At 41.7% G+C, this 25,073-nt stretch overlaps 1 protein-coding gene across 1 annotated transcript in view; it reads left to right on the top strand.

Annotated features, from left to right (window-relative positions):
• Positions 1 to 17,899, top strand: part of LOC144805612 (uncharacterized) — a 97,666-nt gene extending 79,767 nt beyond the window's left edge. The window contains exons 2-3 of the mRNA XM_078672136.1: positions 13,151 to 13,222; positions 14,552 to 17,899. Coding sequence (XP_078528262.1) covers positions 15,666 to 16,559 — 894 coding nt within the window. The 5' untranslated portion in view covers positions 13,151 to 13,222; positions 14,552 to 15,665 and the 3' untranslated portion in view covers positions 16,560 to 17,899. The remainder of the gene's footprint in view (positions 1 to 13,150; positions 13,223 to 14,551) is intronic.
• The last annotated feature ends 7,174 nt before the right edge of the window (positions 17,900 to 25,073 follow it).

Raw genomic sequence — 25,073 nt, 5'->3', positions numbered from 1 at the left:
TCAGACCACTATCAATGGTTATGTCCTCTTCAATATTTAAATCGGCACGAATTTCTTGCAGTGAAGGATTGTCGCCACTCTCAATAGATAACAAGAGTTGTGCATTCTGAAGATCAGCAATGGTAGTGGTACAGGAAGGTATAGTACTCAAATCACAGACAGAGTTTCTGGTAGTGTTTTTAAAGTGATCCTTTAATTTCAATAATCGTGTGAATTTAAACAAATCCACCATCAATAAGGTGGGATCCCCCACCTGCGACGGACAAAAACTTAGACCTTTCTTCAAGATGTTTGTCTCCACATCTGTAAGTTGGCGGTCTGACAAGTTTACAATGGACAGGGCGTTTGCAGTGGAATTTGTGAAATCTGTATTAGGGTCATTTACAATTGGAGTAGTCAAGAGATCTAGGTTGTTTTGGATCTGGTATCCATTGGGTGTAGCGTTCCCCCTCTTTGTCGAGTTGTTTTTCCACCCCTTCCCCCCCCTCCTGGTTTTGGGTCTGGGTTGGTATTTTGTATCTTTTTCCCTTGGCGGATGCGTTCCATCTCTAATAAAAAATTGTGCCTTGGAGAGACGGCCTGACATGCCCCACCATCTTTGGAGGATAAACTATCAATGGATGAGATCGAGCTACTACTGCCGCTCTTTGATTCTTCTCTGGCACGTTTACCATCGCCTCCCTGTTTCAGATTATCAAATTTGTGGGCAAACGTATAAATACGCCCTGTCCTGTAATCATTGTCGTCGCGCTTTATTTTGCGTAATTTTTTATCACGCAAATAAACTTGGTAACGACTTATGACATCATCAAAGACCTCATAGTTCTTTTTTATACTGTCTTTCAGGCTAGATGTATCTATTTCCCGTTCTAGATCTAGAATTTCTTGTTTCAGCATTGCAACTTTTTTCTCAGAGTGGCGGATCAATATTTTCATCATGGTGTGTGAGGCCTGCTTGAGGTTCTCCTCCCAATCCCTAAGGGCATCGTCATCCAAGTCCTCGAAGGTTGGGAAGATTAAGATTCGTAAGCCCCTAGGGATCTTGTGGTTATCAAGATATTTCTGTAGAGTTATTCCGTCCCACCATCTGGACATCTCTAGTTTTTTTAGTCTTTCTAATTTTAAGAATTTCGCTCGGAGGCCTTCCATACTTGGTTCTTTAGATGATGTGGCACCCACAGATTGGTTACCACCAAATAAACTGGATGCCATTTCCTCCCTAGTATCTTTGAATTTTGACATGATGTTTGTGAAATTCAGATCTGATTTTGTTGAATGGTGCGTATACAGTACATTATATCACAGTCAAATACTTCCAATCACAAAGAAACTTAATCACAGTACGAATTACTTGGTTTGGGTTGTGCAAAATGGGTCCAAGACATGAAATTTTTATACAAAACGAAATAGGCAGTGGACCACTTTAGTCCTTTGGGAGCACCAACTCAAATATCACCAGTATTTATGTAAACTCAATCTTTCATATAGCGTGCAATGTTCAAATACTCCCTGCCCTGAGAGTATATCCCAAATCCTTGGGAAAAATCAGTATTAAACCAAACTTTGAAATGCACCGCCAGTCAATTTCAAATCTCCACCATGTGTGGTTGATAAAGTTTATGTGCAAGGATATTTTTCACAATAAGGGACGCTGTATCCGTAAATGCCACAAAAGTTCAAAATTCCTTTAATAATCCAATAAGGTACCAGCCAACGCGTTTCGTTCCGTCAAGTGGAACTTCTTCAGGGCTGTGAAACAGAAAATAAAATATACAAAAAACCCTTGTGAGTACTTCAAAATAACCCACCCGTGAAATAATATACAGACAACAATAAAAATTACGTGTACCAAAACAAAGACTAGATTAAAAACCTCATTTACACATGAAATTGCAGCATTCTTAACATACACTATTTCTAGACGTTCTTAGATTTTTATATATATATGCTGCAAGATCAATGGGGTAAGGATCTTCCACATATAATCACAAGTTATGCATAATTACAGTAAAACCAAAGGCGAAGAACTCCCTCGCCAAATCATGTGTTAAAAAGTGAATCCGCACGGATTCCTACATTTCATTTTCAAGCATTAGGAGCAGCGTCCTCATTTTTCTGATCATATATAAATTTTTTTCATCCTCTCGCAATATGTAGATGGGTTTTTACAACCCTTAGTGGCTAATCTACCGTCCTACATACAAGATTCGGGGGACATATTGAAAAAATTTGATGGTCTAGAATGGTCTAATGACCTAATGTTTGTCACATTAGACGTAACAGGATTGTATACGTGCATACCGCAACAGTTCGGTATCAGAGCACTTTCGTCATTTTTAGCTCTTAGAACAGCAGACCACATGGACCACAATGAAATGCTCGTTGAGATGACGGAATTGATACTGTCATGAAATTTCTTTCTACACAAGGACATTTGGTACCACCAAATAAGGGGCACCGCGATGGGGAGCAAATTTGCTCCTTCATACGCGGGGCTGTTTATGGGGTGGTGGGAACGAGAACATGCCTGGGGTAAATATGCCTCCCCCTGGATGGATATGATTATCTTCTGGGGGAGGTATATCGACGACATTATAATGTTATGGAAAGGGACGGAATTACAACTATCGGATTATTTTAATTACTTGAATGATAAACCCTATAATATTCAATTGACAGTCAAATCTAATCACAATCAAATAGAATTTCTAGACATACTTTTCTATGTAGAAAACAACACAATACAAAGTGATCTATATCGGAAAAGTACGTCATGCAATAGCATACTTCATGCGTCAAGTGCGCACCCCAGCTCTACCATACGTAACATTCCCTATGGTGAGATGGTGCGCATTAGGCGTAATTGCAGTGGAGAAAACGACTTTCAGAATGCCATACAGGATTGCAAGAGTAGATTTGCCAACAGAGGGTACAGTAAAAAGATCTTAGACAAAGCAGAAAAGATAATTTTGTCTGTTACTCGTGGCAACACTCTGATCAAGAAAGCAAAGAAAAATGATAAAGTGAACAAATGCGGTATAGCTTTTATCACTCAATACACCCAAAACAGCACGGAGGTGTTCAAAGTTTTGAGAAAACACTGGAAATTACTGAGTGAGGTCCCCAACCTGAAAGAAGATATTAGCGATATGCCTAGAGTCACCTTTAGAAGAGGCAGGACTTTGCGGAACATCCTATGTCCTAGCTATCCCATTAGGAACAAAACAGGCACATGGATGCATACCAAACCAAAAGGTTTCTACACCTGTGGGGGTTGTAATATCTGTCCCCTTGGTAGAAACAAAACAAAGAAGTTTAAATACAACACTGACAAAGAATATGAAATACGGCACTATATAAATTGCAACACGAGCCATGTGATTTATGTTATAGGGTGCGCGTGCGAAAAAATATATGTTGGCAGCACGGTGCGACCATTAAAACTAAGGATACAAGAACACACCCGAGCCGTAAAAAATTATGACCTGAAATATCCTATGTCCTATCACATGCAGGAACACCATAAAGACAACAAGACAATATGGTGTCAGGGCATTGACCACATACCACCACACCCAAGGGGAGGTAACCGTGAACTTAACCTGAGAAAGAGAGAAGCAGCTTGGATATGTCGCTTGAGGTGTGTGGAAATGGGACATAATACGGAAGGGGAGATGCACCATTATCTGGAATAAACAGTGTTGTTAGAGAAGAATTAGCTAATGTGACATTAGAAATTTTACTCACAACAGAATTTATTCTATTCATGCCTGACCCAATTAGTTTTTGGGAGTTTCCTTGTGCCTGGTTTGCAAAATTCCTGTATTTGTAATCTATCCAAATGCTTACATTGCTTTACAAAAAACAAAAAGAGAAATGCAAACCTTTGAAGTATGACTTGTGAACTGTGATGCAATGTTAAATTCGAATACACATACTGGTGTCCTAATATTAGTAAAAATGGCATATTTTGTTATGAATACAGGGGGGTGGTCTATTCACGGTCATCATTCCATCAGCCTGGTGTCCATATGAACTGGCAGCGATAATCTCTCGTCACTATATGGCATATCTGGTCATTGGATGCGTAGATTATTGTCACTTTCTCTCTAAAAGACTACGGAGCGGATTCAATGTTAGCAATGTATAAGAAACACAATAGAACACTTATCTGATACCACTTGTATAATATCATTAGTGTTCTCTGACTTAATGAAATTAGTAATAATTCTCCTTTTTGTGTTATAATTAACACGTCTGACCTGTTAAAAGGCCAGACATCCGTGTGAGTATTCACACAATGATCTAAGAACATTACGATAAATTACTAAGACCTTTACATGAAATATAATCAGTATAGGTCCGGCTTTTGACTAGCTTAAAATGGCGTCCACGCTAGCGCATATGTTAGTGGTAAAGGATAGCGAGATTCAGGGCTTTCCACACGTGGCTTTGGATTGGACCTCTTTAAATCTATCGGAAGGAAGGAGCCTGGGAAAACTTTACGGAAAGGAATTGGCGCGCGGACGAAGGAGACGCCAGCTGGGGGTCCTACACTTTGACCCTGATAGGTAAGAATTAGCCTCGACTCTCGCACTTGGGACATGCCAATTAAACAACGTTTGGCATGATAATAATTTCCTAAACTTAGCGGGTCGCTTTGGTACAAGTACATATGTTGGTTGGCTGACTCTCACAGCATTTATATCCGCTTTGGGGGTCCCAAACACTATCTTGCCGTGTTCGGTGTCACGGGGGAAGTGATCCATAGAAACGTCCCACTGACTTAATGCGACCCATAAGGTTGGAATGGACGATTGTTTCGGGTGAAAATATCGTAGGTTTAAATAATGGTGAACTTTGAAAAAGAAAAAGAATTGTCACCTTAGAGTTTTTTCTTGCGAGTGATTGGTCAATAGTAGTACACGAATACCTATGCCCATATCGTGTTTCCTTCAGGTGACTGCCTCTAAATATTTGGAAATTCAGAGTCGACTGAGGATTCAGAAGTCAGACTAACATAACGGTGCAGGACGTGCACGTTACGGGTTTTAAGGTATGTGACTTACAATGTCAACCACCCAAAGCGATTACTATTCGCATTTGGAAAGAAATGTAAATAACTCTGAGATTAAGTATAGATTGTAAGAGAACCAAGTTACATTGCACAATATTTACATATTTCTTTAGGTTAGTGCCATATGGACAATAGGAAAGATAAAGCAAATCGAAAATCATGATGCAGAAATAGAAAAATACAGTTGTTGAAATCATAAGGTATGGAATGGAATTTAACTTCTAACTTTTAATTTTCATATGAAACTGCGTTTTGGGTGTAAAAATGTCTTGGTACTAAACCTGTGTCAATGAGGGAGAGGGTGAGATCCAATGATCTTTCTCATGGACTATCACTCATACTACTCTTATACGATTACAGGTATACGTTACATCGTTACCATTTATCTTGAAATTATTGGCAAGAGACAGCTTACTTGCGAAGAATAACAAAATATACAGAGGAAACGGATAAAACAAATATCAGTGTTTCTGGATTTACTTCGTTTGGCATTCACCAACGTTGGGGGAATATAATTACATCCCATTTCAACATCTTTTGCGGTAGGAAGACTTTATGCCTTGTTACATGACTTTTTCTATGTGTTTTGTTGTGTAGCAATAAGATCTAAATACGAGGTGATATGTTGCTGCCTTTTCGTAGGGCCAGGGCTGGCCCCAATGATGGTTGGGATAATGGGTCACTCCCTAAACAAGACTGCTCCAGGGACCTTGTCCGTAGTCAGGGTGGGGAGAAATCTAAGATGGGTTTCCCCGGGACCACATAACCTCAAAAATCCGATGTAGAAAATAGAGTTTCTGTTGAAACAACTCTAACAATTATGATAACTAATGAAATATGTCTGATAATGTAATCAAATGGTGCAAAGTATTGATTATAAACATATGAATTTTTTTTATATATGATCAGAAAAATGAGGACGCTGCTCCTAATGCTTGAAAATGAAATATAGGAATCCGTGCAGATTCACTTTTTAACACATGATTTGGCGAGGGAGTTCTTCGCCTTTGGTTTTACTGTAATTATGCATAACTTGTGATTATATGTGGAAGATCCTTACCCCATTGATCTTGCAGCATATATATATAAAAATCTAAGAACGTCTAGAAATAGTGTATGTTAAGAATGCTGCAATTTCATGTGTAAATGAGGTTTTTAATCTAGTCTTTGTTTGGTACACGTAATTTTTATTGTTGTCTGTATATTATTTCACGTGTGGGTTATTTTGAAGTACTCACAAGGGTTTTTTGTATATTTTATTTTCTGTTTCACAGCCCTGAAGAAGTTCCGCTTGACGGAACGAAACGCGTTGGCTGGTACCTTATTGGATTATTAAAGGAATTTTGAACTTTTGTGGCATTTACGGATACAGCGTCCCTTATTGTGAAAAATATCCTTGCACATAAACTTTATCAACCACACATGGTGGAGATTTGAAATTGACTGGTGGTGCATTTCAAAGTTTGGTTTAATACTGATTTTTCCCAAGGATTTGGGATATACTCTCAGGGCAGGGAGTATTTGAACATTGCACGCTATATGAAAGATTGAGTTTACATAAATACTGGTGATATTTGAGTTGGTGCTCCCAAAGGACTAAAGTGGTCCACTGCCTATTTCGTTTTGTATAAAAATTTCATGTCTTGGACCCATTTTGCACAACCCAAACCAAGTAATTCGTACTGTGAATAAGTTTCTTTGTGATTGGAAGTATTTGACTGTGATATAATATACTGTATACGCACCATTCAACAAAATCAGATCTGAATTTCACAAACATCATGTCAAAATTCAAAGATATTAGGGAGGAAATGGCATCCAGTTTATTTGGTGGTAACCAATCTGTGGGTGCCACATCATCTAAAGAACCAAGTATGGAAGGCCTCCGAGCGAAATTCTTAAAATTAGAAAGACTAAAAAAACTAGAGATGTCCAGATGGTGGGACGGAATAACTCTACAGAAATATCTTGATAACCACAAGATCCCTAGGGGCTTACGAATCTTAATCTTCCCAACCTTCGAGGACTTGGATGACGATGCCCTTAGGGATTGGGAGGAGAACCTCAAGCAGGCCTCACACACCATGATGAAAATACTGATCCGCCACTCTGAGAAAAAAGTTGCAATGCTGAAACAAGAAATTCTAGATCTAGAACGGGAAATAGATACATCTAGCCTGAAAGACAGTATAAAAAAGAACTATGAGCTCTTTGATGATGTCATAAGTCGTTACCAAGTTTATTTGCGTGAAAAAAAATTACGCAAAATAAAGCGCGACGACAATGATTACAGGACAGGGCGTATTTATACGTTTGCCCACAAATTTGATAATCTGAAACAGGGAGGCGATGGTAAACGTGCCAGAGAAGAATCAAAGAGCGGCAGTAGTAGCTCGATCTCATCCATTGATAGTTTATCCTCCAAAGATGGTGGGGCATGTCAGGCCGTCTCTCCAAGGCACAATTTTTTATTAGAGATGGAACGCATCCGCCAAGGGAAAAAGATACAAAATACCAACCCAGACCCAAAACCAGGAGGGGGGGGAAGGGGTGGAAAAACAACTCAACAAAGAGGGGGAACGCTACACCCAATGGATACCAGATCCAAAACAACCTAGATCTCTTGACTACTCCAATTGTAAATGACCCTAATACAGATTTCACAAATTCCACTGCAAACGCCCTGTCCATTGTAAACTTGTCAGACCGCCAACTTACAGATGTGGAGACAAACATCTTGAAGAAAGGTCTAAGTTTTTGTCCGTCGCAGGTGGGGGATCCCACCTTATTGATGGTGGATTTGTTTAAATTCACACGATTATTGAAATTAAAGGATCACTTTAAAAACACTACCAGAAACTCTGTCAGTGATTTGAGTACTATACCTTCCTGTACCACTACCATTGCTGATCTTCAGAATGCACAACTCTTGTTATCTATTGAGAGTGGCGACAATCCTTCACTGCAAGAAATTCGTGCCGATTTAAATATTGAAGAGGACATAACCATTGATAGTGGTCTGAAGGTCCGTTCTAAATACATCCCCACGAACACACACAAAAACATTGACTTGTTCAATGAAAGAGTTTCACAGGACTTCTACAAAATGGTTGACTCACCTAACAAATATTCAACCAAACAATATAACTTAACGAAGAAAGAGCGATTGGCACTAGATGGATTAGCGCAGGACAATAGCATCACAATTAAGGAAGCGGACAAGGGGGGGAATGTTGTTGTGATGAATACTGTCGACTATGAGGGTGAAATCACTAGACAGTTGAGTGATGCCACCTGCTATAAAAGAATATTGAGCAATCCCATTCCCTCCCTTGTCACTCACATCAATAATCGGATACAGGACTGGGGTGAAGTTGGTCTCTTATCTGAAGAAGAGTGCCGTTACCTTAAGGTACTACATCCAATGGCTCCGTGTATTTATGTATTACCCAAAATACACAAGGGAGGTCTTTTCCCCCCAGGACGTCCCATTATATCTGGGATTAACTCCCCTACAGAACGCCTCTCGCAATATGTAGATGGGTTTTTACAACCCTTAGTGGCTAATCTACCGTCCTACATACAAGATTCGGGGGACATATTGAAAAAATTTGATGGTCTAGAATGGTCTAATGACCTAATGTTTGTCACATTAGACGTAACAGGATTGTATACGTGCATACCGCAACAGTTCGGTATCAGAGCACTTTCGTCATTTTTAGCTCTTAGAACAGCAGACCACATGGACCACAATGAAATGCTCGTTGAGATGACGGAATTGATACTGTCACGAAATTTCTTTCTACACAAGGACATTTGGTACCACCAAATAAGGGGCACCGCGATGGGGAGCAAATTTGCTCCTTCATACGCGGGGCTGTTTATGGGGTGGTGGGAACGAGAACATGCCTGGGGTAAATATGCCTCCCCCTGGATGGATATGATTATCTTCTGGGGGAGGTATATCGACGACATTATAATGTTATGGAAAGGGACGGAATTACAACTATCGGATTATTTCAATTACTTGAATGATAATCCCTATAATATTCAATTGACAGTCAAATCTAATCACAATCAAATAAAATTTCTAGACATACTTTTCTATGTAGAAAACAACACAATACAAAGTGATCTATATCGGAAAAGTACGTCATGCAATAGCATACTTCATGCGTCAAGTGCGCACCCCAGCTCTACCATACGTAACATTCCCTATGGTGAGATGGTGTGCATTAGGCGTAATTGCAGTGGAGAAAACGACTTTCAGAATGCCATACAGGACAGCAAGAGTAGATTTGCCAACAGAGGGTACAGTAAAAAGATCTTAGACAAAGCAGAAAAGAGAATTTTGTCTGTTACTCGTAGCAACACTCTGATCAAGAAAGCAAAGAAAAATGATAAAGTGAACAAATGCGGTATAGCTTTTATCACTCAATACACCCAAAACAGCACGGAGGTGTTCAAAGTTTTGAGAAAACACTGGAAATTACTGAGTGAGGTCCCCAACCTGAAAGAAGATATTAGCGATATGCCTAGAGTCACCTTTAGAAGAGGCAGGACTTTGCGGAACATCCTATGTCCTAGCTATCCCATTAGGAACAAAACAGGCACATGGATGCATACCAAACCAAAAGGTTTCTACACCTGTGGGGGTTGTAATATCTGTCCCCTTGGTAGAAACAAAACAAAGAAGTTTAAATACAACACTGACAAAGAATATGAAATACGGCACTATATAAATTGCAACACGAGCCATGTGATTTATGTTATAGGGTGCGCGTGCGAAAAAATATATGTTGGCAGCACGGTGCGACCATTAAAACTAAGGATACAAGAACACACCCGAGCCGTAAAAAATTATGACCTGAAATATCCTATGTCCTATCACATGCAGGAACACCATAAAGACAACAAGACAATATGGTGTCAGGGCATTGACCACATACCACCACACCCAATGGGAGGTAACCGTGAACTTAACCTGAGAAAGAGAGAAGCAGCTTGGATATGTCGCTTGAGGTGTGTGGAAATGGGACATAATACGGAAGGGGAGATGCACCATTATCTGGAATAAACAGTGTTGTTAGAGAAGAATTAGCTAATGTGACATTAGAAATTTTACTCACAACAGAATTTATTCTATTCATGCCTGACCCAATTAGTTTTTTGGAGTTTCCTTGTGCCTGGTTTGCAAAATTCCTGTATTTGTAATCTATCCAAATGCTTACATTGCTTTACAAAAAACAAAAAGAGAAATGCAAACCTTTGAAGTATGACTTGTGAACTGTGATGCAATGTTAAATTCGAATACACATACTGGTGTCCTAATATTAGTAAAAATGGCATATTTTGTTATGAATACAGGGGGGTGGTCTATTCACGGTCATCATTCCGTCAGCCTGGTGTCCATATGAACTGGCAGCGATAATCTCTCGTCACTATATGGCATATCTGGTCATTGGATGCGTAGATTATTGTCACTTTCTCTCTAAAAGACTACGGAGCGGATTCAATGTTAGCAATGTATAAGAAACACAATAGAACACTTATCTGATACCACTTGTATAATATCATTAGTGTTCTCTGACTTAATGAAATTAGTAATAATTCTCCTTTTTGTGTTATAATTAACACGTCTGACCTGTTAAAAGGCCAGACATCCGTGTGAGTATTCACACAATGATCTAAGAACATTACGATAAATTACTAAGACCTTTACATGAAATATAATCAGTATAGGTCCGGCTTTTGACTAGCTTAAAATGGCGCCCACGCTAGCGCATATGTTAGTGGTAAAGGATAGCGAGATTCAGGGCTTTCCACACGTGGCTTTGGATTGGACCTCTTTAAATCTATCGGAAGGAAGGAGCCTGGGAAAACTTTACGGAAAGGAATTGGCGCGCGGACGAAGGAGACGCCAGCTGGGGGTCCTACACTTTGACCCTGATAGGTAAGAATTAGCCTCGACTCTCGCACTTGGGACATGCCAATTAAACAACGTTTGGCATGATAATAATTTCCTAAACTTAGCGGGTCGCTTTGGTACAAGTACATATGTTGGTTGGCTGACTCTCACGGCATTTATATCCGCTTTGGGGGTCCCAAACACTATCTTGCCGTGTTCGGTGTCACGGGGGAAGTGATCCATAGAAACGTCCCACTGACTTAATGCGGCCCATAAGGTTGGACTGGACGATTGTTTCGGGTGAAAATATCGTAGGTTTAAATAATGGTGAACTTTGAAAAAGAAAAAGAATTGTCACCTTAGAGTTTTTTCTTGCGAGTGATTGGTCAATAGTAGTACACGAATACCTATGCCCATATCGTGTTTCCTTCAGGTGACTGCCTCTAAATATTTGGAAATTCAGAGTCGACTGAGGATTCAGAAGTCAGACTAACATAACGGTGCAGGACGTGCACGTTACGGGTTTTAAGGTATGTGACTTACAATGTCAACCACCCAAAGCGATTACTATTCGCATTTGGAAAGAAATGTAAATAACTCTGAGATTAAGTATAGATTGTAAGAGAACCAAGTTACATTGCACAATATTTACATATTTCTTTAGGTTAGTGCCATATGGACAATAGGAAAGATAAAGCAAATCGAAAATCATGATGCAGAAATAGAAAAATACAGTTGTTGAAATCATAAGGTATGGAATGGAATTTAACTTCTAACTTTTAATTTTCATATGAAACTGCGTTTTGGGTGTAAAAATGTCTTGGTACTAAACCTGTGTCAATGAGGGAGAGGGTGAGATCCAATGATCTTTCTCATGGACTATCACTCATACTACTCTTATACGATTACAGGTATACGTTACATCGTTACCATTTATCTTGAAATTATTGGCAAGAGACAGCTTACTTGCGAAGAATAACAAAATATACAGAGGAAACGGATAAAACAAATATCAGTGTTTCTGGATTTACTTCGTTTGGCATTCACCAACGTTGGGGGAATATAATTACATCCCATTTCAACATCTTTTGCGGTAAGAAGACTTTATGCCTTGTTACATGACTTTTTCTATGTGTTTTGTTGTGTAGCAATAAGATCTAAATACGAGGTGATATGTTGCTGCCTTTTCGTAGGGCCAGGGCTGGCCCCAATGATGGTTGGGATAATGGGTCACTCCCTAAACAAGACTGCTCCAGGGACCTTGTCCGTAGTCAGGGTGGGGAGAAATCTAAGATGGGTTTCCCCGGGACCACATAACCTCAAAAATCCGATGTAGAAAATAGAGTTTCTGTTGAAACAACTCTAACAATTATGATAACTAATGAAATATGTCTGATAATGTAATCAAATGGTGCAAAGTATTGATTATAAACATATGAAAAAAAATTATATATGATCAGAAAAATGAGGACGCTGCTCCTAATGCTTGAAAATGAAATGTAGGAATCCGTGCGGATTCACTTTTTAACACATGATTTGGCGAGGGAGTTCTTCGCCTTTGGTTTTACTGTAATTATGCATAACTTGTGATTATATGTGGAAGATCCTTACCCCATTGATCTTGCAGCATATATATATAAAAATCTAAGAACGTCTAGAAATAGTGTATGTTAAGAATGCTGCAATTTCATGTGTAAATGAGGTTTTTAATCTAGTCTTTGTTTTGGTACACGTAATTTTTATTGTTGTCTGTATATTATTTCACGTGTGGGTTATTTTGAAGTACTCACAAGGGTTTTTTGTATATTTTATTTTCTGTTTCACAGCCCTGAAGAAGTTCCGCTTGACGGAACGAAACGCGTTGGCTGGTACCTTATTGGATTATTAAAGGAATTTTGAACTTTTGTGGCATTTACGGATACAGCGTCCCTTATTGTGAAAAATATCCTTGCACATAAACTTTATCAACCACACATGGTGGAGATTTGAAATTGACTGGCGGTGCATTTCAAAGTTTGGTTTAATATCATAACCAGAGTTGCTTCACAATGGCATCCAGAGAGCAAGAGATTCTTGTGTTTTGTAAGTTCAGGACGTTTTTTTGTAAAATGTGATGAAGTGTGATAGTCGTCTGACGCAAAACCATTTCTTTACTTCCTTTCAAGATATTCTGGGATGACCAGGCAGTGCAGCTTGGCTGCCACCCTCGGAAGAACAAAATATAATATAACTGTCAGGTAAGGATTCCTATTACTCTTAAGTTTCCTTTTCCCCTGTTTCTTCTTTCTCTATTCCCGTTCTTGATCTCTGTTTTTTTTGTCTCTTCACTTCAACATTTGACTCCCTCTGTGCACTATTCTCGTTGTTATCAAACTTCTGATAATCACCTGATGGATCCACATTCCTCCTGGTACATGTTGGGAGTGTAGTGCAGGTCCAATTCTTTTTAGGTCAGTTTTGCCCAACAGTTCCTTAACAATTGGCATATTTGTCTCCTCTTCCAGACCACATGATACCATCCTCCCTCTGTCTGTTCTTTCTGCGTATTTTCTCTCTGGATTTGACTTCCATCTCTTTGCGTCCTCCCATCCTGCCCTTTTTTTTCCTGTCTACTACAAGCAAAAGACACAGTACATATGCGTGGACACACATGCACACAGGGCTTGCTTTAGGGTGGTGCGACCGGTGGAACTGCACCTGGTGCTGACCTTGGGGGCACTGCAGAAGTAACGTATGGGTTCACAAGCATCTGCTGAAGAGTAGGGGTGGGCGGAATTTGAGTAGTCGCGCTACGCAATGCTTGGCGAAACTGTAAAATATCTCCGCCAGCATGCAAAAGTTCAGTGAACACACGGAATTGCTTGTTCCGCCCGTTCGCGCTGCTTTTTTCATGTTCGCGAATGCTGTTTGCGTGCTCGGGGAGAAATATCTTGCAAGCAAGCAAAAAATTCCTCGAAACAGTCGAATCGCAGAATTTGTGGCAATTTCGTGTTCTCCGCAGAACGGTAAATTACCCAAATTCAGCAAATTCCACGAGCGGAATTTACCACCCACGCCTACTGCAGAGTTTCCTACGCCTGACCCCTGTGGTGAAAGTGGAAGATAGCCTTTTTTCTCTTTCCTCTGTTTTCTGTTTTTCTTTTTTTGACCCTTTTTGGTTTCCATTACTGTTGTGCTGTTCAATAAAATGTCCCTTCCTAGATCACTGGAAAAGGGATTAGATTAACAGTCTAGGTGGGCAGGGGAGTAAATAACATCTAGTAATTTATTACAAGAATTACAAATATCTCACTATGTTCCCAGCCGTTGCCACAGAAATTGCAATTTGATAGTGTGGCTGCTTCTGAGAATCTGTGTTTCTTTCTTAAATATTTACTTCTTTTGCTCTCACATCCTTGATTTCCAGTGATCACAAGCTCCCGATCAACACTGTTTCACCACTATCAGAAATGCAACTCAAACTGATTTCCTGTCTTATTTTTGTTAATGCTTTCTTTGTGCAAAGTATAAAGTCACAAATATTTTGTCTTTGTGTTCATTTACAATTTTTGACTCCATTTCTACAGGTGACAGAAGCATGAACAGAAAAAAGAAGGTTCAAATTTAGTGAAACGCAACGAAAAAGATTATTTTCAAGGAAAGTTAAAACATTCTCGAGCTCTAGAGAAGAAACACATTCTATGTGCCAGGAATGGTGAGGATGTTGGAGCGGAAGAAACTGGTGAATGTGAAAGTTGTCTACTCCCTAGAGGAAAATGATCATAAATGTTTACCAAGTGTCAGTAACTGAGATTAAGGAGAACATTGGCCACAACTGATACCCACACAGAGCACTTGAGAAAACTCGTGTTGCAAATTCTGTTTGATGGTTTATGAGAACTGCATTGGAGACTTAAACCCTCCCCAACAGATCAGCATCCGTAGACGTGTTGTGATGTGACAGAACCGTCAAAAATACTATTATCCCCGATTTACAAGTGCAAGCTTTTGACTCCGTCTCCTGTGATTCAGAGGAGAGAAAAGATTGTTTAAAAGAAACAAATTGTAACTGCTCTTTATTAGATGTTGTTTCGGCAAAGATGCCGGATTATCATTTCCAATATAGGAAGATTTTCCCCCACCAACTCTGTCTCTTCGGTTGATCCGAGTACTTTCCAAGTGTCCTGAACCTTCCAAAGTGGATCATGTACTTGTCTTAGCCACTGTGCAAAAACAGCATATACTGCTACAGAAAGTATAAAAGGGGCCAGTGTTACACTATTGATAATTCATAAACCTCCCTGGCATGCCCTAATTACCTGCCATTACTTGAATGAACAAACATACTTAACAGGCAAACACTAAAGCCCAAATACCTTGTAAGTGCCTTTAAAACTCCTAAATCAAATGTGATAAACTAGAATACCTAAATGAGACTAATTAAACTAGACAGAATTCACCCGGGCATAACTTGGAGAATATGAATCCATGAGGAGCATCTTAGTAAATACAAGGGGCTCCTCAGTGAAAGTTTATAAGACAAGTTAGATCGGTGCCTTTAAAGGTAGGAAAATGATCTCCAGGAAAAAACTATAATTAGTTAAATACATATGTTAAGAAGAGCATCTGAAATTTATTTTAGAAGTTAATGCTGAGTTGTAACAAACAAGTACATGATCAGAAATCAGATTCAGTTTTAAGATGGCATGTATCCAGGAACAAACCCAACTTGGAGAAACAAAGAACTCGAATGAGAGCAATGAATGTGAGAACAGCTTTAGCCATCAATCCCACCTCACTAAACATGAGAAAACTAGCACTGGACGAAAGCCCTATCAGTGTCTAGAATGCCAGAAAGGCTTCACTTGCAAATCCAACCTTACGGTACATGAACGAACCCACACTGGGCAGAAACCGTATCAGTGCTCTGAATGCTGTAAAAGCTTCAGTAGCAAATCCAATCTCACTTCACATGAAAGAACCCACACTGGGCAAAAACCGTATCAGTGCTCTGAATGCTGGAAAAGCTTCAGTCATAAATCCAGACTTACTGCACATGAAAGAACCCACACTGGTCAAAAACCTTATCAATGCTCTGAATGCTGTAAAAGCTTCAGTCAAAAATCCAGCCTTACTACACATGAAAAAACCCACACTGGGCAGAAACCGTATCAGTGTTCTGAATGCCAAAAAGGTTTCTATCACAAATCCGGTTTAACTCTACATGAGAGAATCCATACTGGGCTCAAACCCTATCAGTGCTCTGAATGCCAGAAAAGCTTCAGTCGGAAAATATTACTCACTCACCATGAGAGAACTCACACTGGGCAAAAACCTTATCAGTGCTCTGAATGCCAGAAAAGCTTCAGTCATAAATCCAGCCTTACTGCACATGAAAGGACCCACACTGGACAGAAACCTTTTCAGTGCTCTGAATGCTGTAAAAGCTTCAATCAGAAATACAACCTTACTGTACATGAAAGAACCCACACTGGGCATAAACCCTATCAGTGCTCTGAATGCCAGAAAAGCTTCAGCCATAAAACAAATCTCACTAGACATGAGAGAACTCACACTGGGGTAAAACCTTATTAGCTCTCTGAATGCTGTAAAAGTTTCAGCCGGAAATCTGGTCTCATTCAACCTGCGAGAACTTACCTGGAAAAAATCTCGTCATTGTTCTAAATGCCAGGGAAGCGTCTACTGGAGATTCAGTTTCATTCAACAAGAGAGAACCCACAATGAGAAAGAAAATGATCTGTGCTCTCAATGTGACAAAAACGTTAGTTGTAAATGTAACCTTTCCACATAAGAGAGAGAATGTGGGAGAATAAAAGGTGCTCACTGTGAACCCTGAGGAAGAGCTTTCAGCATCACAAAACCTTTGCATGAAGCAGCCACAAAGACATCGATCTGTTGATTGTCCAACAAACCGTCTACTGAGAAAAGCTCACAGTGTGCGATGGAAATGCTTGAATTAACCTCATTCTTTTGTAACAATTTGTGGCCTCATTCCATTCAGCGTGTTGTGTTTGCTGAGTGTTTATAAGCCATGACTGACCCACAAAGTCCATTTGATCCTGAACTTTGAGGCCTCGCCCCCAAGGGTCTGGAATGCATGTAACTTGAAACTGTTTCCATCCTTAATGAGCTTCACCAGGGGGCTGCAGCAGGAGTCCCTTTGTCGTAGGTCTCTATGGGACCAACATCTGTTCATATCTATACCACGTAGGGCTCATCATTGAGAAAAACTAAAGGTGATGGATAGACTGGTAGCTAATCTCTACAACATCCCACCACATCATTCTCTAGTCCTGTGTAACTACAGACGAGGCCAGCCATATGCAAACCATTCTTGGCTCCACCCTAAATAGTCCTAATGACTTCTGTTCCAATGGGACATGGCCTCGTATTACAAAGATGCATACGAGTGGCCTCTTTCCATCTTCTTTTTGTTTCAAATGGAACCTGCTATCCCCTTAACCATGCCTCAGGCCTGCCACGTTCCATGCTTTGGCTCTTATGATCAACCTTGAACCATCTCCATAACTTGGAAGCACCGAAGAATGTGCAGCTGTTGTAACTGCTTGAAGTTTCCCGCATGTTGATGGCCCTGGATTCAGGTTCAACTTGATAGCCCAACTCTACTCTGTGGGAATTTTGCACTTCAAGCCACTTCTGTGCAGCTCGTCACCTTCTGAGACTCATTCAGCCAAAAACCTTGCTTCAAATTCCAGTGTTAATCATCACCAGAGACTAAACGTATCTTTGTCCTCTCGAGCATAGCTACCGAAGTCAGCTACAATTTTGTAGGTGACTTCCTGATTGATTTAGTGGAACTGCTTGTTTTTTATTCATTTACCTTTTTGTTTGTTTTTGACAGTTGTTTTTGCTAATTAATAATCCTTAAATCACAGCCCACCTTTAGATTTTGCTTCTGAATAAATATTAAATATTCTTTTTAATCTAAACTTGTTTTGAATCTTTAAGTTCCTTGTCTATTTTTAATAAACTGTATTGAAATTTGTGACTTCCACTGTTTTGCTTTACCTTCGAGCGTGCCATACTGCTCAGGCCACGTTACCAAAATCGAGCTAAGAACACTTTAGTAGAAGACACATTTACCTTTGCTGACCAAAGTTTGGGAAAAGTAAAGGAGGCTGACTCCAGGAAGCACACTACCTAGCTGGAAAGGTTACTCTCTTAGGTGGCATCTGCACCAACTGTAGATGCAAAAATCAAGGATTATGAGGGAAGCTGTTGGTATCTGTGCCCCCAGAATTTGAGACTGCCACCCTCTCTCAAACAGTTGAAAGAGTTAAAGATGCACCTGTCAGAGATTCATGTCTCAGCAACTAAGACTGCCCGCTCCGGTCATACAACACTCACACTGTTACCTGAATCCCACTCCCTGTGCAATGTACAAACTGTTACATAAACAAGTTGTGTTGTGCTTTGTGAACAGGCTTTCACCCCACTTTATATGTAAATGATTTTCTGTGATCAGACACCCCAGGCTCCCATCTCTTCTAGTGTAACGAGATCACAAACAAGGGCTGTATTGAGAAATAATTGTCTTCAAGTCACATAGTAGTTTGTAGTTCTTTATTAGTCTTTTAAATGTACATCCACCCAGCCCGTTCCAAGGTAGAGTATAGTTTGCGAAGCGCGACTCTCTTGTTGTCCGCTCCCCAGATTAAGTCCATAAAACCAGAAACAGAGTCCAATTTCCTGAAGAAGCGCCGGGGCGGGTAAACTGAGGGCGGTCGAGAAGCAGTATAAATGTATTAACAGCATTTTTGCAACTTCCACTCTACCCATGGGTCGATAGTGGCAGGGAGCCCTAAAACGATAGGGAGCTGCAAACCTTAGACATCTCCTAAGTTGCCCTGTATACGTTCTTTGTTGGTGTGGTAAGTTCAGCACTTAATACCTGAAGATGTCAAGGTGCCATCTCAGTGCTAATTGGGGCAGCACTTCCTGTTCTAAGTTTTGAGTTGGCGCATGGGATATAAGCTGGATTTGGTCCAATTTAGCCTTAGTCTAGAAGCCCTACCAAAATCGTCTAAAACATCCGTCACCTGTGGTAGATACGAATGCACGATCCTGAGGTACACAAATGCATCATCAGCATACCGTGATATGGCCTCTCAATTTGGCTCACTCAGTATACTGATTGCTGGGTCCTGGGAACAAAACTGGCCAGCAAACAGATCCATGGCTAGGGCAAAAGTAATTGACAGTGGGTATCTTTGCTGCATGCTTCAAAAGAAACTGAGATCTCTGCCTGTCCGGATGTGGGCCAGCGTGTTGGTGTAGAGGAGATGTATCCAGTACAGTATTTCTGGGCCTAGTTCCATGCACATCAGCACTTTCGCTAAGTAAAACTACCCCAGGGTGTCGAAGGCCTTCTCTATATCTAGTGAGAGTGCTGTGTATGGAGGCAATTCATGAAGATTCTCTTCCATCAGCTGCAAGAGGCGTCATAGGTTTAGATACATTTACCTCCCAGGTACAAAATAATTCTGGTCTTGGTGCCAATGTAGAGAGGCAGGGGAGCAACCTGTTTGCAAGGACCTTCCTGCAAATCTTGTGGTCGGTGTACCGTGGCCAGTAGGACCGTATCTCCAGGGGGTCCCTGTTGGGCTTAGGCAGGACCAATATCATAGCCTCCCATAGGGATCCCGGCAATGTGCCCTCCTGCCGGGCCTGTTGGTACATTTGGAGTAGCTTTGGAGAGAGGGTTGCTCTGTAGGTGAAGTAAAAGTCTAACGAGAACCTGTCCATCCCAGGAGTTTTGTTGCATGTGATATAGTCAATCATGAAGCCAATTTCCTCAGTGGTCAGGGTTTCATCTGGTGTATGTCCCCGAAGGGGGTTAAGTCTGGGAATCGACAGTCTATTCAAATACTCATCTAATTGAGGAGCTCGCACTCCCTCCTCGGCCTGGTAGACAGATGTGTGATACTACAGAAAAGCCTGGTTTATATCTGCTTGCACATTCAATATCTCTTTCCTCCGGGTATCTACTGCCGTTTCTTGGGGTCTTTGGGGTCAACGACCATAGGAGCCTTGCTAGTATCTGATAGTGTAGTGTTCCTAGTCTGACCATTGCCTCTCTTTACTCCTTTCAGAGAGGGGTGATTATGTTCTCGTTTCATGCAGCTATCCCACATATATTTCGCTGTTCATATTGTTTGTTCATAGGAGAGGTTCTGGGCTCGCAAGGCATGTTTTACACCATGCTACATCTTGATGCACAGGCCTTATGTGACACCCTTAAAGGTATCCCACTCTATCACTGTTGTAGAGGCCGTCCCTTTGTTCGCCTCAAAGATGGCGATATGTGTACTTACAGTATCACAGAAGACTCTGTCCTGTAGGGCCGGGGCATACAGCCTCCTAGTAGGTACTGGTGCATGTCTTCTGCTCCACTGAATCACCGGTTTGAGATGGTTTTGGTCCGAAAGTGTGTGGCCTAGACATTCACGTCACAAGATCAAGGAAGCCACAGAGGGATTGCATAGGAGCAAGCCGATTCTGATGTGCAGCTAGTGTACTGTGAGAACTACAAGTACTCTTGTGTATGAGGATGTGTTAGATCTGGGGGTCTCTAGTTGGCAATGGTATTCACCTTTGTCCAAATAGGGACCCTTACTTCTAAGTCAGGATAAGGGGATTACACTCCTTAATAACCCCTGCTCATCCCCTTGGTAGCTTGGCACAAGCAGACAGGCTTATCTCAGAGGCAGTGTGTTAAGTATTTGTGAATATACACAGTAATACAGTGAAAACACTACCGATGGACACAACACAGGTTTTACACACAAGACCACAAATGACAAAAATCTACAATACTACACTTAAGATGACTTAAAATATGATGCAAGTTGCTTAGTTCAAGTTGTTGGCAAATGCAACAATGTTCTCAACAAAGTACCTGGATGCGATACACAAAGTAAACAAAAGGCTCGCAAAAGGGGAGTTGCGTCGGTTCCGTGATCCGGGGGAACGGTTGTGTCCTGCCTCAATTCTTGCGCAGAGTAGGGGACTCGTCGTGAGCCTTACCGGAGCGAAGGAGATGCGTAGATTCTCGGCTTGCGGGCCCGTTGTGTTACGCATGATGGCACCTTGATGCAATGATCCGGTTGCGATGCGAGAAGATGGCGCCCTTGATGCGGCGATGGGCTGACGATGCGATGACGCCCTGGCAGCCTTGCGAGACTCTGTACTTTGGAGCCGCGACAGGCCCTGTGACCCCCTTCTCCGGTGATGCGATGGCGACTCTCTCGATGGTGTCACGTTTCTCTGGTGATGCGACAGCAGCAGCTTTGATGAACACACGCTTCCAGGGAGATGCAACAAAGTTTAGCTTCTCCTGCGTTGCGATAATTTCAGCTGCGGCGGCGACATGATTCTTTTCGATGCATCGCGCTTCCAGCTTCCAGTGACTGGAGTCAGAATTCCCAGCAAGGAAATTCAGGAGGGAGCTGGAGGTGAAGTCTTTTGTTCCTGAGACTTCAGCAGGAGGCAAGCACAGTTCAAGCCCTTGGAGAATATTCTGTAGATGAAAGTCCTTACAAAGTTACTTCTCCTTCCCCTCGGCAATAAAGCAACCACTGCAGGCCAACCCAGGAAACAGCACACTGGCAGAGGGGCAGTCCAACTCCTACAGCTTCCTTGGTTCTTCTCCTAGGCAGAAAGATTTCTTGTTCCAGAAGTGATCTAATTTCGTGAGATCAGGGTCCCAATATTTATACCCCAAAATCCTTTGTTCTCTGAAGGCAGAGAGGCCTCTGCCTAGTTCAAAACAGTTCCTGAGCACTTTGTTTACATGACTCTCTTCTTCTTTTCACTGTGCAGGGCAGAGACATTAGATGCCCCACAGGAGGTGGAGCCAGCACAGGGGAGGGAAGATACAGCTCTGGAGCACTCTGTTGACCTGATTCCTCCTCTCCTTTCACAGTGCTGGGTAGAGACATCAAACAGGCCACAGGAGGTGGAGCCAGCATTGTAGAGGGAAGGCCCAGCCCTATTCAGGTCCCGGGTGCACCTCCTCCCGCCCATCTAGATGCAGATCTCTCAAATCACCACTGGGCTACCCCAGCCAGTCTCCTGGAATTCCCCAGCCCTATCACTCACAAACCCAGACAAGGAATACACAACCCAGCAGAGGCAGGCTCAAATGGTTAGGCAAGCAAATACCTACTTTCTAAAAGTGGTATTTGCAAACACAGAATATTAAAATATACTTTACTAAAATATGTATTTTATTATTTTGAGTCAAGGCATACTAAATTCGAATTTGTACCATTTTCCCTGAGTCAGTTAGGATTATAAGAATGTATTAATCTTAACTGCCCATTCTAGCCTATGAGAACAGGTAGCACTCAATAGTGAAAAACAAAAATGGCTGTAATTCACTATTAGAACATACTACACCCATCAGAGCATGTCCTACTTTATACTTACAATGCACCCTACCCTGGGGCCTACCATAGGGGTGTCTAATATGAAGCAAAGGGAAGGTTTAGAGACAGATACGTGGGTGCACTTGACCAAGTCAACAAGGCAGTGCTAGACTGCACACAGGCCTTGCAATGGCAGGCCTGAGACACACTTTACAAGCTGCTTCGGTGGGTGGCACAACCAGTGCTGCAAGCCCACCAGTCGCATTTGATTTACAAGCCCTGGGCACACATGGCGCACTGTACTAGGGACTGACAGTAAATCAAATTCCTCAATCATGGAATAACCAATTAGTACATCAATTTAACATAGGGAGCACTTGCAAGGTGGCACTGATTAGCAGTGGCACAGTGCCCAAAGCATAAATCCAGCAAAAACATATAAAAACAGAGGAGGAAATCGGTCAAAAATGGAAGGGAGACTCCCGCCAATGATGCCAGGTCTAACAATTTACCTCTGAAGCACTGATGTGGAAGAAATGATGCTCATTTCCATCATCATTCAATCAAATCCGAGGAGACAGAGAAGTTGAAACATTTTAGTTATTAACAGGTTTCTGAAAGCTTGACGGCTAGGTAATAATTGAATCTTGAATAGCAAAGAATTCCAGTGCTTAGAAGCTAGAATGCAGAACTACTGACTCTCTGCTTTACAGTTCTGGTTGCTTTGGCCTAGAACAGAAATCTGGATTCAGAAGAGAAGGAGCATGAATGATATTTAATCCTGACACAAATAATATTCTGAGTTTATGAGCAAAACGGAACTCTCATTTTACATAAACCCTGCGGGTGTACGCTGGACTCTGAGCAAACAAAGCTGGAGCTCTGTGATAGCCAGGCTGTGCTCAAGGCTAATTCAGAAAAGAGCAGGAGAATAAGGAAGGTCACAGAGCTGCAGCTGTGTGATAGCCAGGCCGAGCACACTTCAGAAGAGTGCAGGATCAATAATGAAGGTCACAGAGCTGCAGCTGTGTGATAGCCAGGCCTAGTACTTCACTTCAGAAGAGAGCAGGATCAATAATGAAGGTCACAGAGCTGCAGCTGTGTGATAGCCAGGCCGAGCACACTTCAGAAGAATGCAGGATCAATAATGAAGGTCGCAGAGCTGCAGCTGTGTAATAGCCAGGCCGAGAACAAGGCTTCACTTCAGAAGAGTGCAGGATCAATAATGAAGGTCGCAGAGATGCAGCTGTGTGATAGCCAGGCCGAGAACAAGGCTTCACTTCAGAAGAGTGCAGGATCAATAATGAAGGCCACAGAGCTGCAGCCGTGTGATAGCCAGGCCGAGCACACTTCAGAAGAGTGCAGGATCAGTAATGAAGGTTGCAGAGCTGCAGCTGTGTGATATCCAGGCCGAGCATACTTCAGAAGAGAGCAGGATCAATAATGAAGGTCTCAGAGCTGCAGCTGTGTGACAGCCAGGCCGAGCACACTTCAGAAGAATGCAGGATCAATAATGAAGGTCGCAGAGCTGCAGCTGTGTGATAGCCAGGCCGAGCACACTTCAGAAGAGTGCAGGATCAATAATGAAGGCCACAGAGCTGCAGCCGTGTGATAGCCAGGCCGAGCACACTTCAGAAGAATGCAGGATCAATAATGAAGGTCGCAGAGCTGCAGCTGTGTGATAGCCAGGCCGAGCACACTTCAGAAGAGTGCAGGATCAATAATGAAGGTCACAGAGCTGCAGCTGTGTGATAGCCAGATCGAGCACACTTCAGAAGAGTGCAGGATCAATAATGAAGGTCACAGAGCTGCAGCTGTGAGATAGCCAGTGTGGTAAATAAAATATTACCCTGGCAGAATTTCTAGGCATTAACAAAGTATCATGCATCAAATGAGAGACAGGATCCGTGGTGTCCAAGTTAAAATGGGCTTTATTCCAATAACTCGAGTCAAAGGGAGAATATGTTCCATCACCACTGAGGTTCAGGAAGAGTAATCTAACATTTAATAACAATGAACAGAATATATACATTTTACTCCTTGTACATAGGGCGGAGCGCTCCAGGCAGAGCAAGAAAGAAAGAGATAAGAGCATGTGGGCGTACATGAGGGTGTGTACTTCGATGAGTCATAGGTAGGTGATAGGTAGGTGTCATAGGTGGGTGGGTACTTAGAGGAGGAGTTTGCATGACCAGCTCGAACTTTGTCCTACTTGTGTGCAACATGAGCATGACGTGCAATTGACGTGTAACTGGGAGGAAGCTGACTTTCAACCTAGTAGAGAGATCTCTTGTGTCAAGGCGACCAGCACATCTAGTACAACTGATATCTAGAGTCAGGGGATGTATTATCTGATTATTCGTTCATTGCATGAGCTTTCTATGGATGCAAGCACTGTAATCCACTTAAACAGAGACAGAATGGCTGGGCCCTATCTATGCAGATGGGTTCTGTGTACCTTCTTCACCAGACTGTAATGTGATTCTGTAAAGCAACAGATAACTGTTATTCATAATACTGTCTTGGCAGGCCTCTTGCTGGGCTTTCAGTGTGTCAGGAGTCATGAAAACATGAATTCAGGGACTGGTGGTTCAATCTGAACCACAAAAAGGGCTCAGTACGATATTTATTTAAAAGTGCACAATGTAAAATACATGGGCCTTATGCTACCTTAACGTTTGGGAGACTTTGATGACTG

Source organism: Lissotriton helveticus, assembly GCF_964261635.1.
Source record: "Lissotriton helveticus chromosome 1_1 unlocalized genomic scaffold, aLisHel1.1 SUPER_1_unloc_16, whole genome shotgun sequence".
Lineage (NCBI taxonomy): Eukaryota > Metazoa > Chordata > Amphibia > Caudata > Salamandridae > Lissotriton > Lissotriton helveticus.
This window is presented reverse-complemented; position numbering and strand designations above follow the sequence as displayed.